Consider the following 16346-nt stretch of genomic DNA (forward strand, 5'->3'; position numbering starts at 1 on the left):
AGAGACTTTTGCCCCTCCCCTAACTCCATAGAAGAGTCTAAATTGGGAGTCTTTCCCAGAGTGAGGGTTATTAGCAGAGATAAATTTCATCTGAGCGACACATCTGTGTGGCAGGACAGACATCTAGTTCCCAGACAGGGCTCTTCTTAGCGCCCTGTCAACTGCGTTCCTTTTTTTCTCAAGCTCCAGACCCCTGCCCCCTTCCCCCCCTGCATTCCGAGGGTCACATTTGCCTTTGAATGGGGCAGGAATTCTTGCTCCAGGACACCACTCCTACAGCCATTGGAAGAACTGGCGGCTCTGAAGATGCCCTGGGTGTAGGCGCCTGTAGGACCCCTGTGCTCAGAGGGCCCGAGGCTCGGCACGGACACTGGCCCGAAGCAGGCCCACATCCTGTTTGCTCCAGGCCCTGCAAATTCTTTGCTGGGCTTGACTGATCCCTAGGCCTCTATGGGCTGGGGTCAGACAGAGGGGTGGTCTTTAAAGGTTCCCAGACCCAATTCTTGCACGAAACGTGGGTCCCCTTCTCTCCACCACCACCCCCCCAAATACCCAGCAATTCTCAAATACCTACTGGGCAGCTAAGATTTCAGCGCAGTCCTGAGATTTTCTGGCACCAGATTCCACAGGTTAGGGGCTCCGTCCTACAAGACCACCCCCCACATCAGAGGCCAGTTGTGAGCCCCAGGCTGTTCTGGCCAATCCATTACAGATTGGAGGTTCCAAAGACCCCCTCCTTACGTTCGATTAATTTGCCAGAGCAGCTCATAGAACTCAGGGAAATAGTTACATTTACCAGTGTATTAAAGGGTAAGAATCAAGAGCCAGATGAAGAGATAGTCAAGGCAAAGAATGGAGAAAGGGTGTGGAGCTTCGAGGCCCTCTCCAGATGCCCCCTCCCCTCGGAGGAGGAGGTGCGGGGCCGGGGGGAAGGGACTAGAAATTGTAACCCACTAATCACAAGGTGGGCCCTCTGGGCTACAGCGGTCCCCTTGGGTGGGGGCCAAAGTAGCCCTATTAACATAACAAAAGACACCTTGGGCTACCCTACGTGGCTCAGTCTGTTGAGCATCAGACCCTTGATCTCAGCTCAGGTCTTGATCTCAGGGAAATGAGTTCAAGCCCCACGTTGGGCTCCATGCTGGGGGTGGAGCCTACTAAAAAGCAAAAAAAAAACCCAAAAAAAACCCCACACCCCACCTTTATCGCCCTTAACCGCTTTCAAAATTCCAAGGGTTTAGGGACTTGTGAGCCAGAAATTGTGGGCAAAGACCAACTATGTATGAGAAATATATTGTGGTCGTCTGAATGACCAAATACGTATTTCTTATAAATCACAACGTTGCAGGTAAAAAGGTCAGGAAGCATTCAACCCTGTGGCTTGCGGGTTCCAGGGAGGGGTGGGGATGTTCTCAGACTGGTCACAGGTAGGACCTCCGGAGCCGACCAGTTGCGGCTTACCAGGATTTTCCTGACACAGAAGCGACTCCCACTCAGAAAATGGTGGAAAACCAGGCAGGGGCAGGGGGGAGGGAGTCCGGACATTTAAAACAGCAACTTTCAAGGCAAGAAGAAGGAAGTGAGGTGTGATGTTATCACTCTGCCTCCTCAGCACCTTTGAGGGCTCAAACCCGAGCACCCCGGGCTCTGTCTCCCTCTGAACTTGGCTGTGGTGAGTGAGCGCCCGTCTCGGCCCGGCTGACCGCTCTCCGAGCAGGCTGGCTGTGTCCCTTCGGGGCTGACGGGCTTACGGGTGGGGGATTCCTTTCAGCAGAGGTTCCCAAACGTGTTCCGTCGAGGGGGCGGCCATGGACACAGCCCAACCCAAGTTTCGGCCCTCCGGACCCACTGAGGGCTATCGGCCAAGCGCGCGTGAGCCCGGGGCAAGCTTGGGAGGTTCCTGGGACCGCGAGGAAGGACGGGCCAGCGATCGTGCTTGAACCGGCAGCCCCCAGCGCCTGCCCTGGGCCCCAGGGGAGTCCGCCCTCAGGCCCCGCTCCCTTCGGAGCACAACCACCTAGACTCCCAAACCTGAAAGCCTCGTCCCTTCCTGACACCACGGGGCTCGCTCCCCCGGGGGCATTTCGAGGGTAATGACGCACCTTCCCCTCCAGCCCCGGGCTGGAGGAGGCGCAGGGCAGCGCCCCAAGGCCAGCTCGCCCCCGAGGCCACTGCCCTCTCGGCTCCTCTGTGCCCGCAGCCTCGTAGCCTCGAGCAGACGTCTGCGAGCTGGAGGCTCTCCTGAAACCCTGACAAAGCCCTCTCCCCAGGGGACTGACTTGGTGCCCGAGGCCTATCTTCCTGGATGTAACTGGGTCCCCCCTGCTCCCTGTGGGGCTTAAAGGCAAAGGTGACGACCGTCGAGAAGACGGTCCACTCTGGGAGATGTCTGTCCTCATTGGATTCTTGGCACAACCTTGTTGGGGTGGAGGCAGGGGCTCGCACCCCATTTTACAGGTGGGAAGACAGGCTTCAGAGAAGTCTGGAGAGACCTGTGGCCGACAGACAGGAGGCCTGTGGGGGACAGGTGTCAATCCTTCTTTTTTCTCCACCCCAGAAAGCCTCCTGGCCGACAGGTGACCCAACGCCCCAACACAAAAGCCTATTCATTTCTAAAAAATAAGGGTGATTCCCCCCCCCCCGCCCCTCGTTGTGATAAAGGGCACGCAGACCCGACGGTCAGGCCAGGGCTGGCCCGCTCTCGCGACCCGAGGAGAACACGGGATGAGTTCTCATTTAGTGTGCAGTTGCCTCCAAATCCTTTCTTCCCTTCTTCTTTTGTGCCATGTCGTCTGGCCGCCACCCAGCAAGCTGCAGACATTTCCTATTATTCCACATTCCTGAGTTTGGCCACATCCTGGATACGGGCGTTTGTTTGGGTGGATGCTGACAAGTCTGGCTTTGCGGGGCACCGTGGCTTCCCTGGCGGCCGCAGCCCCTCTCCATCCACGCTCCTGTCACTTCCCACACACCTTTGCAGCCAAGGACTTTCAGGGGAGTAGAGAGGTGTGCACACAGGCTCTCCTGCCACTGTCCCCAAATGCCATCATCACCACACCCTCTCCCGGCTGCACACGTCTGCCTGGGAGGAAACGTGGGGTCACATTTGTGGGGCTGACCCCCCAGCAACACCTTCAGAACACACTGGTCACAGTTGGGCATGTAACATACAGCCACTCAGGAGCTGGCTCATGACCAGAGGGGTCTTGGTCATTCACGGGATCACATCCACTCGCTCTCTCTAGTCAGGCTGTTGGCAAGTATTTGTTGAGCCTCTAGTTTGTGCCAGGCCATTGTCCCAGCCCTGGGGATGCAGCAGTGATAAGTCCCACGGGGCATACTAGAGACAGGGCACCCTCTGGGGAGTTTGGTTGGGGACGGTTCTTTTTGTTTGTTTGCTTGTTTGTTTACATAATTATTTCATTATTGATTTACCGTCATTTATTACATATTAAGATTATATTTGGGGCTTACTGGGTTAAATAACATATAACATTTAAAATTAATTTCACCTGTTTCCCTGTTACTTTTTTTACACTCATACATATTTTTATTTTAATTCTGGTAGGTTTTTTTTATTATTAACATATAATGTATTATTTGTTTCAGGGGTACAGGTCTGTGATTCATCAGTCTTACACAATTCACAGCGCTCACCGTAGCACATACCCTGCCCAGTGTCCATCACCCAGCCACCCCGTCCCTCCCACCCCCCTCCCCTCCAGCAACCCTCCGTTTGCTTCCTGAGATTAAGAGTCTCTTATGGTTTGTCTCCCTCTCTGATTTCGTCTTGTTTCATCTTTCCCTCCCTTCCCCTATGATCCTCTGTCTTGTTTCTCAAATTCTACATATCAGTGAGATCATATGATAATTGTCTTTCTCTGATTGACTTATTTTGCTTAGCGTAATACCTTCTGGTTCCATCCATGTCATTGCAAATGGCAAGATTTCATTTTTTGATGGCTGTATATACCACAGCTTCTTTATCCATTCATCTGTTGATGGACATCTGGGCTCTTTCCATAGTTTGGCTACGGTGGACGTTGCTGCTATAAACATCGGGGAGCAGGTGCATCAGGGATGGTTCTTGTAGCTATCCAAGGGGTTGCGACTGAATGATGAGGACATAGCCATGGAAAGTCCTTGACTTTTAAAACAGAAGGAAGAATGTATGCAAAGGCCTCGAAATACACGCACATTGGTAGGCATGACCAGCTGGAAGAAGCCGGTGGGGAGCATGGCAGCAGAGATGACTGGCGAGGAGGCAGGCAGGGGTGAAGTCACCCGAGAGCAAACAGGACCCTAAAGGCCCGTCCCAGACCTCCCAGCTGCAGGGACCACAGCTTGGAGCTCTGCAATCCGGGCCGTACTTCCCACAGTTCCTGCCCCTTTTGGCCCATCTCTCCTTCCCTCCCTCCCCAGGGTAGGCCTGCACCTGGCTGTCCTTCGCCCCCTCTGTGTGCCCCTGACAGGTGTCTTCCCATCAGAGATCTGAGCAACAACACATCTGCCGTGGCGAGAGGGCTTGAGAGGGTTGGTTGGTTTCACCCTGGTTGTGGTTAGTTTCCCAGAAGGCAGTGGACGAGGTCTGATTTTTGTTTCACGAGATCCCTCTGGTGACCGTGAGGAGGGTGAAATGGGAGGAGGCCGGGGGTGGGGTGCAGTAGGGGCGCCCGGGGTCACAGACGGGAGAGCTGGTGGCGATGGGGCAGGGGTGCTTCCGGAGAGGCCGTGCGAGTGGACATGTGGGGCCACGTACCTGGGAGGTGGGGCTGGCGGACCGGCCCACTTACACCCCAGAGGCGAGGAGGAAGGTGAGCTGAGCGTCCGGACGCCTGGGATGCCCAGCTGGAGGCCGTCTGGCCAGCCTGCTTCTTGACTCCTCCAAGCGTACCCCTCAATGTCAGGGTCTAAAGACCTGTGACTGGTTCTGCCATGTTATCCCGGGATTTGAGCTTGTCCTTTCCCTCCCCAAGCCTCCGATTCTACTGCACAAAGAAGAGGACCGTTACCTTGCTCCAGAGCTGGCCCGAGGGGGCGGTGTGTGAGAGGTGGCGGAGAACTTGGCAAAGGCCAACGGGAAGGGGTGGTGCTGTCCTGTCTCTGCGTTCCTGGGGTGCAGGCCCCAAGCCTCCCACTTCTCCAAGGTCCCTCGAGCCCCCAAGTAGTACTCAGCCAATATTTGTTGGGTAAACGAATGGATTTCTGAGACTTTACAACAGAGGTTTCTTGGACAAACACCGGGCTTCAAAAAGTCTTTATCTTTGTTTGATTTCAGCTCCAGGTACCGAACCATACCCTGCTTATCTCTGTTCCTGCCACAGCACATTGCTTATCAGGAGCTGCACACCTTGGGAGATGGGAGAGATGCGGATGAGAGGGTTAATGTGTCCATACACCTCGAGAATCACAGCCGTTCAGGGGCCGCGGTGCGTGAGCGAGCTCGTGCGCGCGCGCGCTTCCTCCTGCAGATGAGAGATGCCACAGCCCGGGGTCCGGACTCTCAGTGTCCCCGCAGGGGTGCACAGCATTCACAATATCTGGGCCCAGAGGCCGGAAAGGAGAGGAGGGCAGCCCGGCGGGTCCACGTAGTGTGGGCAGGACGGAGAGTTGCAGCGGTGGGGGCAGAGGTCTGACCTCCTCCGTGGGGCCGGGCAGCCCTGCTTCGTGAAAGCCAGCAACATCTTCTTAGTTCTTTTCTCCTGTACTTACTTATTCATCCTCCCAGAACTTTCCTGTACAGTAAGAGAACAGCGAGGCAGAGTACAAGAAAGTAGAGCTCAGTTCATCTGATGATCTGCCCACACTCGCTGACTCACTCATAATGGCCCCTCAGATGTCAGTTTCTTGCTAAGACATTTGGAAAAATTTCTGCTTCTGAATCACAAGCAAACACTATAATTCAACAATCTTCTCTGAGTTATTCAAGGAACTTCAATGCACTCAGAAGTGGAAGGATCAGGGGCGGATGAAATCAATGAAATCTCTGAGTACTCTGTTTTTCTCCTAATTACATTTCATTTGCCCGGCAGAGGTGGGGGGAGCTCCATCTGACCACTGAGGGGCATCTCCTGGGGGAAGTCTGGAAGCAGCCGATTTGGGGTTTCTGGGTGACACTTGGTTTTTCTTATCATCTTCGTTCTGTTCCCATAATAAAGCCAAGTGTCATGCAGGAAAAGGCTCGCTACCACCGAGTCTTCTCGTGGATGGATGGCCATGGCCCGCCAGGGGAGAGAGGGCGTTTCAGCAAAGGGCAGGCCTGGTCGTCCTTCTTCCTCATCCTGGTGTACTTGTCGTGAGGCATCGCGCCCGCTCAGGGAAGCTCTCGCTCCTGCCCTCTGCCTTTTTGGGCAATGCTCACTAAAGCTCGGCCCTGAGCCCTCATTTCCAACCTGCCTTCACCACGGCCCTTCCTTGTGGTGAGAAAAGGAGTTTATCACTCATCATGGACGGCCACCTCTAATCCCTTGCTGCAGTTCAGGGCTGGGGGTCACCTTCAGCCTGGCTGGAGAACAGACCCTGGGGAACGGTCTCTCGAGGGACAGTTTACCTGCGTCCTGGGAAGGGACCATGTCTCGTGGTCTGGGAAAGGCGCGTACCTTCACCACTCCCCTGGCTTGTGCTAAGGTGGCGGTCAGAGGAGAGCTCCTTCCTCAGGGGAGCAGGTCCCTTGGTAAATGTGGACAACAGAGCAGAGACGGTGTGGACCCACAACTTGCCCCTCTGCTCTGTCCACACAGTTCCGATCCCGGAGCACAGCCCTCTGGGCCCTGACACGCAGTGGGCACTCGGTTCCTAGGTATCGAATGAATGGCGCTGTCCACACATCTGCTCCCATCCTGTGAAGCCCAAGTGAAAAACATCACCTGCGAGGGGCTGTTGGGGGTTAACCCCCAGTGTGCCCTGTCTTCCCCCACAAACCTGGGACCCAGGGCCATCATCCCCTTCTACAGCTGGGAAAATTCAAGTTTCAGGAGGAGGTGGGCCTCCCTGAGCGGCTGGGGCCACCAACCCTCCCCGCCCCGATCTGCCCCGCCCCTCACAGCGGCCAAGGCTCAGCACAGCGGGCCAGACTGAGTCAACATTGCCGGCAGAGCCGGGAATCAAAGCAAACAGGGTTCCTCTCCTCTCCTCCCCCCAAACCCCCCAATCCTTTTTTTTTTTTTTTTTTTTTGCCAACTGCCCCATTAACAGAAAAACCTTTTAAGCGCCCATCTGGAAACCTGCGCTTTTCCCTCCCTGAGCAAACTGAGATGGCCAAGAGGAATGTGCTCCAGGGTGGAGATTTGGCGGGGGGGACCCCAGCACACTGGATCCTGCTCAGACAGCACAGAATGAACACAGGAAGATCAAAAACGCCCCTCCGGCCCAACCCAGTGGTCCCTGTGGCGGCCAACACGGGCCCCTTTCAGCAGCCCGGCCAGCCAACAGCTTCCCGTAATAGCTCGTGCGGTCGCTGCATCTACAACCCGTTCCTGACACCCAGCTTTCCTGGAACAGTCTCTACTTTCAGCCTAGACCACCTCTCAGGGGCCAGAGAAGAAAGTCCTCAGGCCCCATGCCCCTACCTCGCCCATCAGGACATACTCGTGAATAAATACGTTCTTGGCTTGAAGAAAACTTGCCATTCTGAGTAAGCAGCCCAGCTGTTGGTGTGCACTCCACAAACATTTGCCGAGGCCCTCTTCTGTATCAGGCACTTTGGGGACGCAAAGGTGAAATGACACGGGCAGCTCCCAGGCTGGCGGGGAGATACGGCATGAGGATAAGTGATTAGCAAACACAGACGCAGGTGAGGGCCGTAAGCCCGCGTGCTGGCGCCTGCCGGGAGCTTCCAGCCAGGATGCTGCGGTGGGAGACCGAGGGCTCGGGTCGGGGGGGAGGGCGCGCAGCAGAGGGGCTGCCCTGGAATTCTGCGGTCTGATGAGCAGGGGGAGGCTGGGGAGGGCAGGTGGGGGGCCAGAGGGGAGAGCAAAGGGGTGAAGGTAGGCGGGGGGCGGGGGGCGGGGGCTGAATGTCATGGAAGCTGAAAGGTTTATTCTGCATATATATTTTTTTAACTTGTGAACAAAATACTGCTAAGTACATGCACATTTCTTCCTCTGGAATTTACACTTTCTTCTCTTTACCGTGGGGGGTGGCAGGCTTTGGACCAGAGGCAGCTGTAATCATGTGGTCATTCAGATTGGAGTAGGAAAACATTCCAAACTCAGAGATGTTGCAAGAGTATTAATCTTGTACTCGTTTACAAAGATTCTCCAATTGTTAACATTTTGCCACATTTGCTTAACCGGTCTCTCGACATTTATCACACTGTTACTGTTCTTGCCCAACTATTTGCGGGCAAGCTGTCCGCAAGGTGACTCTTGACCCTGAATATTTCATACTATCTCCTGAAAACAAGAATTTCCATTTGTATAACCCGGCCATGATCAAATTCAGGAAATACAACGTGGATACAATGTGATTATTCAATCCACCCGGTCTGTATTCAGATTTTGTAGGTGTCCTGATAGTGTCCCTTACAGTACCTTCTGCCCTGGTCGGGTCCCCGACCCAGGGTCGCACGGAGCTCTCCCTCGGCACGTGGCCCGTGAGGTCACTGGACAGTGGGAGACAGGGGCAGCCCTGGGGGGGGGGGGCTGGCACCCACGGGACAAAGTCCTGCTTCCCCACGTCAGCGTTCTCCTGCAGGGAACACTCCAGCTCCTTTTACTTTGGGGCTGAACTCCTTTGGGAGAAGTAGAGGCTATTTTCCAGCAAAAAGGCCACTACAGAGCAGTTAGTGACTTGCCGGCCTGGGTCACTGACCTCCCGTCTTGGGCCTCGCCAGGCCTGCGGAAAGTGCAGAGGGTTTAGGAGCGGCCTGCCGGTCAGGGTGACGATAGGCAGGGCAGACCCCACAGCCGCGGTCACCTGTCCAGTCAGAGGCAGGGGAGGGAGCGCCCGGGGACTCTGGGTCTGTGTGCCTTCAGTCCTGCCTTTGAGTCCACGTCCCGGGGGCCCGTGTCTGCATGGGTCTCCTTCATTTCCATATCCCTGGCTGCCAGTGTGTGCCTGGCCCACGGCAGGTCTCTGTCTGTAGCTGTTCCGACAACGGGGGCCCCGGGAGCTTGGCAAATACTGGAGAGAGGCCCGGAGAAGCAGGTGCCCACGGGGGGTGGCTGCCTGCTCCTCGGGGCTTCGGGGGGAGGTCCTGGCCTGGGCAGCCGCTCTGCAGTTTCTGGAAGAGCAGGAATTGACACGCAGAGCAGGGGGAGAGCCACGCTGACGCGAAGCACAGGCTTTCTGAGGACCAAAGCCTGGGGAAGGGGCTGGAGGGGAAGTGTGGGGCCATGCTGGGAAGGGCCTTGATGGCGAGCCATGGAGTTGAGACGGTGTCTCTTGATAGCGCTTTCCCAAATGCGGAAGAATCACAAGTTGCCTTTACAACTTCGGCCAAGTTCAAAGGAAAGTTTCTCTCATTATCATTTTACTATTGTAAATGCTAATTATTTCTTTTCCTATTTACATTAAAGTAGACACTGTAAAAATAAAAACTGTCCACCCTTGTTCCCCCAAAGGACACGTCAGCACTGCCAGTGGCTGTCGGAGCACTCTTTAGGAAACGTAGCTGAAGACACGGGACACATGGCCAGGTCTAAAGCTAGGTAGGGACGTCTCACTGGCTGTGTGACTATGGTGAAGTCACTTCATGCGCTGGGATATCGTGACCTCATCTGTCAAGCGATGGGTTTAGACAAAGGATTCCTAATAACACAACTGGCTTGGTCAGGGAGAGCTCTCTGGAGGTGGTCCCCTCACCCCATGAGCTGGGAGCTGTGGTTCGGATGTCATATCACGAGCCCCATCACCCGGGTGTCCAGAGTCCACCACGGTCAGGCCCACACCTGGTGCGAGACCTCCAGGCACTGTGCACAAAGGCAGGCTTTGGTCTTGAACTCTGGGAAGTGACTGGGCAATATTCCGTTTTGGGAGAGGAAGAAACACCCCCTTCACCAGGATGACAGGCAGAGAGCAGAAGAGAGTAGAGGCTGGGCCTCTGGGCGGTAGACACACCCTGGGACCAGCTTGGTCAGCTGGTCCCATCGGTGCAGTGACCAGAGTCGTGTTGGGCTCCCACCAGTGAAGAAGGGCGGCTTTCCCAGAGACTGAGGATTCTGTGAAGACCTTACACTTGGACGCAAAGCAAGGATGCGTGAAATCGTGCATCTTCAGATCGGCCAGTGCGGGAACCAGATCGGAGCCAAGGTAAGGAGAGTTCGATTACTAGGACTAGCTTTCCTACCTACGGTCGCTGGGTGCAGCCAACTAAGAAAATATCCTCAGTCGGCAGGGAAGGTAACAAGTCCAGCAGTTCGCGAGCACTTGCTGAATACTTTGGCTTCATTAACTGATGCCCATAGTGAAAGAGAGATACAGGAGGTAGGATGAGAGGGTTAACTGAATTCATGCTAATTTCACCGCCTCTTACAGGGAACCTTGTTTACTTTCATGACTTTAGCAATGAACTTTCTAAAGACAGTACTTTGTCTCAAAACAGTTTCCTAAAGTTTGTTGGGCGACTTTTTGCATGATATCACTAAGATGCCTTTCCATCCCCTCCCTTGTTTGTGCTGCAAAGTTTAAAAAGATCCACATCTGTTCCATTTAGTAAGCAATAGGAGACGAAGGAGGTAAACCTAAACGTTTTTGGGTGTGGTAGCAGAAATAATTAAAATACACTCTCTGGAGTATACACGAGTGTGTCCCCTCCCCACCTAAATTTTTTGTACACAGTGCCTGGTTCAGTGGCCAACTCTAAGAGATGACACAGTCCAACAGGTCTCCAACCCGAATTTCAACCCTAGTTTTACACACTTGTACTAACAGCCATCTGATGGTTCCCTTTGCCATTTTGAAATTACTTTCACTAGTATGAATGGCATTAAAAATTTAATTGCATTGGGGCACCTGGATGGCTCAGTCGGTTAGCATCCGACTCTTGGTTTTGGCTCAGGTCATGATCTCATGGGTCATGGGATGGAGCCCCGTGCGGGCTCCGCACTCAGCAGGGAATCTGCTTGAAAGAGTCTCTCCCTCTGCCCCTCCCCCCACTCTCTCTCTAAAATAAGTAAATACAAATAAATAAATAAAGCTGTAAAAATTTTTAATTGCATTAAAAGTTAAATTTTAAAAACTTGTGGTAAAACACAGTGTAAAATTTGCCATCTCCAGCCATCATTTTTAAGTGTGCGGTTCAATACTGTTAAGTATATTCACAGTGTTGTGCACTCAATCCCCCAAAATGCTTTTCCTTTTGCAAAACTAAAAACTCTGTCTTCATTAAATACTAACTCCCCTCCCCCAGACTCTGGCACCCACCCTTCTACTATCTAAGAATTTGAACTCTTTTTATTTTTTATTTTATTTTTTATTCTTATTTTTTTTAAAGATTTTATTTATTTATTTGAGAGAGAGAGAATGAGGGATAGAGAGCATGAAAGGGAAGAGGGTCAGAGGGAGAAGCAGACTCCCTGCTGAGCAGGGAGCCCGACGCGGGACTCGATCCCGGGACTCCAGGATCATGACCTGAGCCGAAGGCAGTTGCTTAACCAACTGAGCCACCCAGGCGCCCAAGAATTTGAACTCTTTTTTAAAAAATGTTATAGTTCGTTATTTATTTAGAAAGTGTGAGTGGGAGATGAGATGGGGAGGGGGAGGCAGAGGGAGAGGGAGAGAGAATCTCCAGCAGGCGCCATGCCCAGCACAGAGCCCAACGCGGGGCTTGATCTCACGACCCCAAGAACATGACCTGAGCTGAAATCAAGAGTCAAATGCTCAACCAACTCAGCCACCCAGGGACCCCCAAATCTGAACTCTTCTAGGGACCTCATAGAAGTGACATCACACAGTATCTGCCCTTCTGTGTCTGGCTCATGTCACTGAGCATTATGTCCTCAAGGCTCAACCACGTTGCAGCCTATGTCCGAATCTCCTTCCTTTTTATGGCTGAATAATAGTCCACTGCATGGATACCCCACACTTTGTTTATCCCCTCATCTGTCAGTGGGCACATAGGTTGTTTCCAGCTTTTAGCTATCGTGAATAATGCAGCTATGAAAATCTAGTCTTTTAATGCAGGTGTTTAAAACCTGGGGCAAAGAATACCACTCCTTGAAAAGAAGTTGCCGCCTTTCCGTCCACGGTGATGAGATGTTCCTAAGTCGAACACACAGAGAAGTGGGAGGCGCCAGCCCCAGCACTCTGAAGTGGGAAGATAATCTGGAGGGAGGCGCGGCAGAGGAAGTGCAGGGTCTAGATAGGTTCTTAGCTCTTCCTCCAGCATCGTGTTGTCTGGTGCTTAGAGCCCCGGCGACTACTTATTATTTGGGGCCAAAAGAACTGTAAAAGACATTTAGTTTGTGGTGTTATAGAACTTAAATTTATTTATTCTTTCAGACCCTGAACAGTGCTGGTAATTTACTATAAAATAAAGTCTGGTTAATGAGACCATGGCCAGAGCAGAGCCATCACTTATAAGATACGGCTGGGAAAACACCCTTGGGGATTTTAACATAAATGAATATATTTTCATTGCACTTGAATATGTCCTTCTCTAGGGCAATGAGAGGGGCCATCTCAGTAACTGTTTCCATATTAAGACACACAGCTATATTAATAAATACTGTATGTGAGATTGAAAGTGTCATATGTTTCAAATAGTTACAAGAGCTGTGCATAATCTTGAATTGTGTGCATACCTGATCGTGAAAAATGCACATGGCTAAAAGCTGGGCCTGGATGTCCTAGTTATGGGCTTTTTGGAAAACTGCATGAAAATAAATACCCAACTGAAGGGGATATTATTGTGAAATCAGATAAGAATTCAGTCTATTTTCATTTAATGGTATACCTATACTTTACTAGCTTGAAGCACTAGAAGGTGAAATTAGAGATACCCGGGCTGATGTGAATTGTAGAACGACAGCTTTAATGTATACCGTGGCCTCCATTTAATAGGAGCAAAATCCAATTTAATATTTTATGTGTTGGCATTTTATTTAAGGCGTTCAGGTGGGTATAAAACACAGTCTTCATATCCGTGTTTAGCGGAGGCAAGAGCAAATTACAGTGCCGTGCAGCTGGCACTGACAAAATGGGCCTAAAGGCACGTCCGGGAAAGGGGCAGCCAGACGGACCCCTCCGGGCAGGCCCAGCAGCACTCCCTTCCTCCTGTCCCTCTGGTCAATCTGCTGGCTCACGGGTACCCACCTGCCCTTTTCTGGGGTCCCTCTGTACACTGACCTCCCCTCCTGCTGCTTTCAGTTCTGGGAGGTGATTGGCGAGGAGCATGGGATCGACTCGGCCGGGGGCTACTGTGGGGACTGTGCCTTGCAGCTGGAGAGGATCAGCGTGTACTACAACGAGGCCCACGGTAGGACGCTGTGCTCTGGTCGCGATGCGCACACGGTCAGGCTGATGTCCAGGCAGCGCAGTGGGATCCCGAGACTGGCGGGTCCCCAAGTTCCACCTAGGGCAAGGGCCCGGGGAAGAAGTCACTGAGTGGGGGCACGTGTGTTTACCACCGCTGCTCAAGCACCACCTTTCCTGTTTAGTTCTTAAATGAAAACCAGAATCACTTCCAGTAGGGCAGGATCTCTGTCATTGACGAGACAACAAAACAACACAGAAAATGATGGAAAAGGGATTTCGAAGGTATTTTATAGATTTATGCACTTGTTGGTGTCAAGAATATTACTTCAAATGTCTTTCTTCTAGAAATACCTTTTTCCTGATGGGTATCACAAGGTTCTATTTTGATGAAACATTAACTTTTAGAAAAACGAAAGTTTGCTGACTTCTTCCTATTTTTCTACACAGGTAAGAAATATGTGCCCCGGGCGCTGCTGGTCGACCTGGAGCCTGGGACGATGGATAGCATCCGATCCAGCAAATTGGGAGCTCTCTTTCATCCGGACAGCTTCATCTACGGTACGTTTTCCTGCAGGGATGTTTCCCCCCCCCCCCCCCGGGGGGGCACGAGGTGAGGGTGCCTCCTAGTGGTGCCCTGTCTCCCGCCGCCACCCGGACAGCCCCGTAACCCGCCTCCCTCTGCACAGGTAACTCCGGGGCCGGCAACAACTGGGCCAAGGGCCACTACACGGAGGGCGCCGAGCTGGCCGAGAGCGTGCTGGACGCCGTGCGCAGCGCCAGCGAGGCCTGCGACTGCCTGCAAGGCTTCCAGCTGGTGCACTCGCTGGGCGGCGGCACGGGCGCGGGCATGGGCACGCTGCTGCTGAGCCGGATCCGGGAGGACTTCCCCGACCGCATCCTAAACGCCTTCAGCGTCCTGCCCTCGCCCAAGGTGTCCGACACGGTGGTGGAGCCCTACAACGCCGTGCTGTCCCTGCAGCAGTTGGCGCAGAACGCCGACGCCTGCTTCTGCATCGACAACGAGGCGCTCTACGACATCTGCCTCCGCACACTCAAGCTGGCCGCGCCCAGCTACGGCGACCTCAACCACCTGGTGTCCCTGACCATGAGCGGCATTACCACGTCCTTGCGCTTCCCGGGCCAGCTCAATGCCGACCTGCGCAAGCTGGCCGTGAACATGGTGCCCTTCCCGCGCCTGCACTTCTTCACGCCTGGCTTCGCGCCGCTCACCAGCCGCGACGGCCGGCAGTACCGCGCGCTCACCGTGGCCGAGCTCACGCAGCAGGTGTTCGACGCGCGCAACGCCATGGCCGCCTGCGACCCGCGCCGCGGCCGCTACCTGACCGTGGCCTGCATCTTCCGGGGCCGCATGTCCACCAAGGAGGTGGACGAGCAGATGCTCGGCGTGCAGACCCGGCACAGCAGCTGCTTCGTGGAGTGGATCCCCAACAACGTCAAGGTGGCCGTCTGTGACATCCCGCCCCCGGGGCTGAGCATGGCCGCCACCTTCATTGGCAACAGCACGGCCGTGCAGGAGCTGTTCGGCCGCGTGGCGGAGCACTTCTCGACCATGTTCCGGAGGAGGGCGTTCGTGCACTGGTATACCAGCGAAGGCATGGACGTCGGCGAGTTTGCAGAGGCCGAGAGCAACATCCGCGATTTGGTGTCCGAGTACCAGCAACTGCAAGACGCCAGAGCGGTTCAGGAGGACGGAGAGGTCGTGGGGGAGGCAGAAATGGAACCGGAAGATGGGCCACACGAACCTCGCGGGGCGGTGTGAGGTCGGCTGCAGACCCCCTCCCGCCTCCCTGCCGTCCCGCCGACTCCCCACGGGACGCGCCGCAGCCACCCGGTATCCGCACGCATGCACGGCCGCGGGGACAGGGGCCTGGGCGGGAGCTGGGAGCGCTGGGGCCTTCCGCTGGCTTTCACTAGCTTTCAAGACTTTGCTATTCACTGCACACTCTATTAACCGGGTTTTAATGGCAAAGTGAACGTATCGTGAAGCACACCACCTTTGTTTAGAAATGTTGATCGGGTAGTTACTGCAGGCACGGCGCTGTGCCAGGCATCAAGACTACCCTCAAGACTACCTACGTGCATGGCTACCGCGGCTGACGTCCACCTCCACCCTTTCGCAGCACCGATGAGCACCCTGGAACCCTTGCTTGGCACCCCTGCTAAGAGTCATACCCCAGCTTCTGTCATGTGCACTGCCCAGCATCCTAACTCCTGGTGCTCGCTGGCCTCCCGAAAAGCCAGGTGACTAACTGGTACGTGGGGAGCTGTGCAGCCGAAGCAAGTGTGAGTCAGCATCCACTAGTGAATCGTGTAGACCTTGAGTGCACGTCCGTGTACTAACTGGAAAGGGAAAAAAGGGAGGGCAGAAAAAAAAAAAAAGTGGCAGTGCTTTTTACCAAAATACCTGGCCAAGAAAAACCCCTCAAACGACAGGCAACAGTCACCAACCCCAATCCTCTGATCTTTATTTCTGAATAGCTACCTGTTAACATAGATGTTTAGATACTCTTTAAGTTTCTTAGGGGTGTTGGATTCTGGGAATTCATTAATCACCATCTTCGGTTTTCCTGGTAAAGGCTGTTTCAAAATGCCCTTTTCACTTTCATTCAGTAAACACCTTCTGAAAGCACTCGGTAGCCTCTGCTCTTTCAGAAAGGGCACCCGGTGCGCTGGGCACGCTGGGCAACCATTCAAATGCAGGAATTCGGCAGCGGCCACCGCCGCAGTGTCCTTCCTCGTGGAGGACGTCGTCTCATTAGGGAACTTTTACAGTTCAAATTAATTTGCAGAAGTTGCCATAAATGTTTGCATGATGACACAGCTTTGACCATTACCCGAGTTTAATCTGCTCACATTACAACAGGACCAAATCCACAGGAGTGTAATCAAATCATCCGTAACTTTTTAAT

At 53.6% G+C, this 16346-nt stretch overlaps 1 protein-coding gene across 3 annotated transcripts; it reads left to right on the forward strand.

Annotated features, from left to right (window-relative positions):
• The first annotated feature begins 10125 nt into the window (after positions 1–10125).
• On the forward strand, positions 10126–16061 carry TUBB1 (tubulin beta 1 class VI). 3 transcript variants are annotated; one of them, XM_027622349.1, is made up of 5 exons: positions 10126–10251; positions 13309–13417; positions 13864–13974; positions 14103–14191; positions 14798–16061. In XM_027622349.1, exons 1-5 carry the CDS (start codon positions 10195–10197, stop codon positions 15194–15196), a joined length of 765 nt encoding a protein of 254 aa, XP_027478150.1. In that variant the 5' UTR covers positions 10126–10194; the 3' UTR covers positions 15197–16061. The 3 variants fall into 3 exon arrangements, with proteins under 3 accessions (XP_027478150.1, XP_027478147.1, XP_027478149.1); XM_027622346.1 differs by having other exon boundaries at positions 14103–16061; XM_027622348.1 differs by lacking the exon at positions 13864–13974 and having other exon boundaries at positions 10195–10251; positions 14103–16061.
• The last annotated feature ends 285 nt before the right edge of the window (positions 16062–16346 follow it).

This window comes from Zalophus californianus, chromosome 8, assembly GCF_009762305.2.
Source record: "Zalophus californianus isolate mZalCal1 chromosome 8, mZalCal1.pri.v2, whole genome shotgun sequence".
Classification (NCBI taxonomy): Eukaryota; Metazoa; Chordata; class Mammalia; order Carnivora; family Otariidae; genus Zalophus; species Zalophus californianus.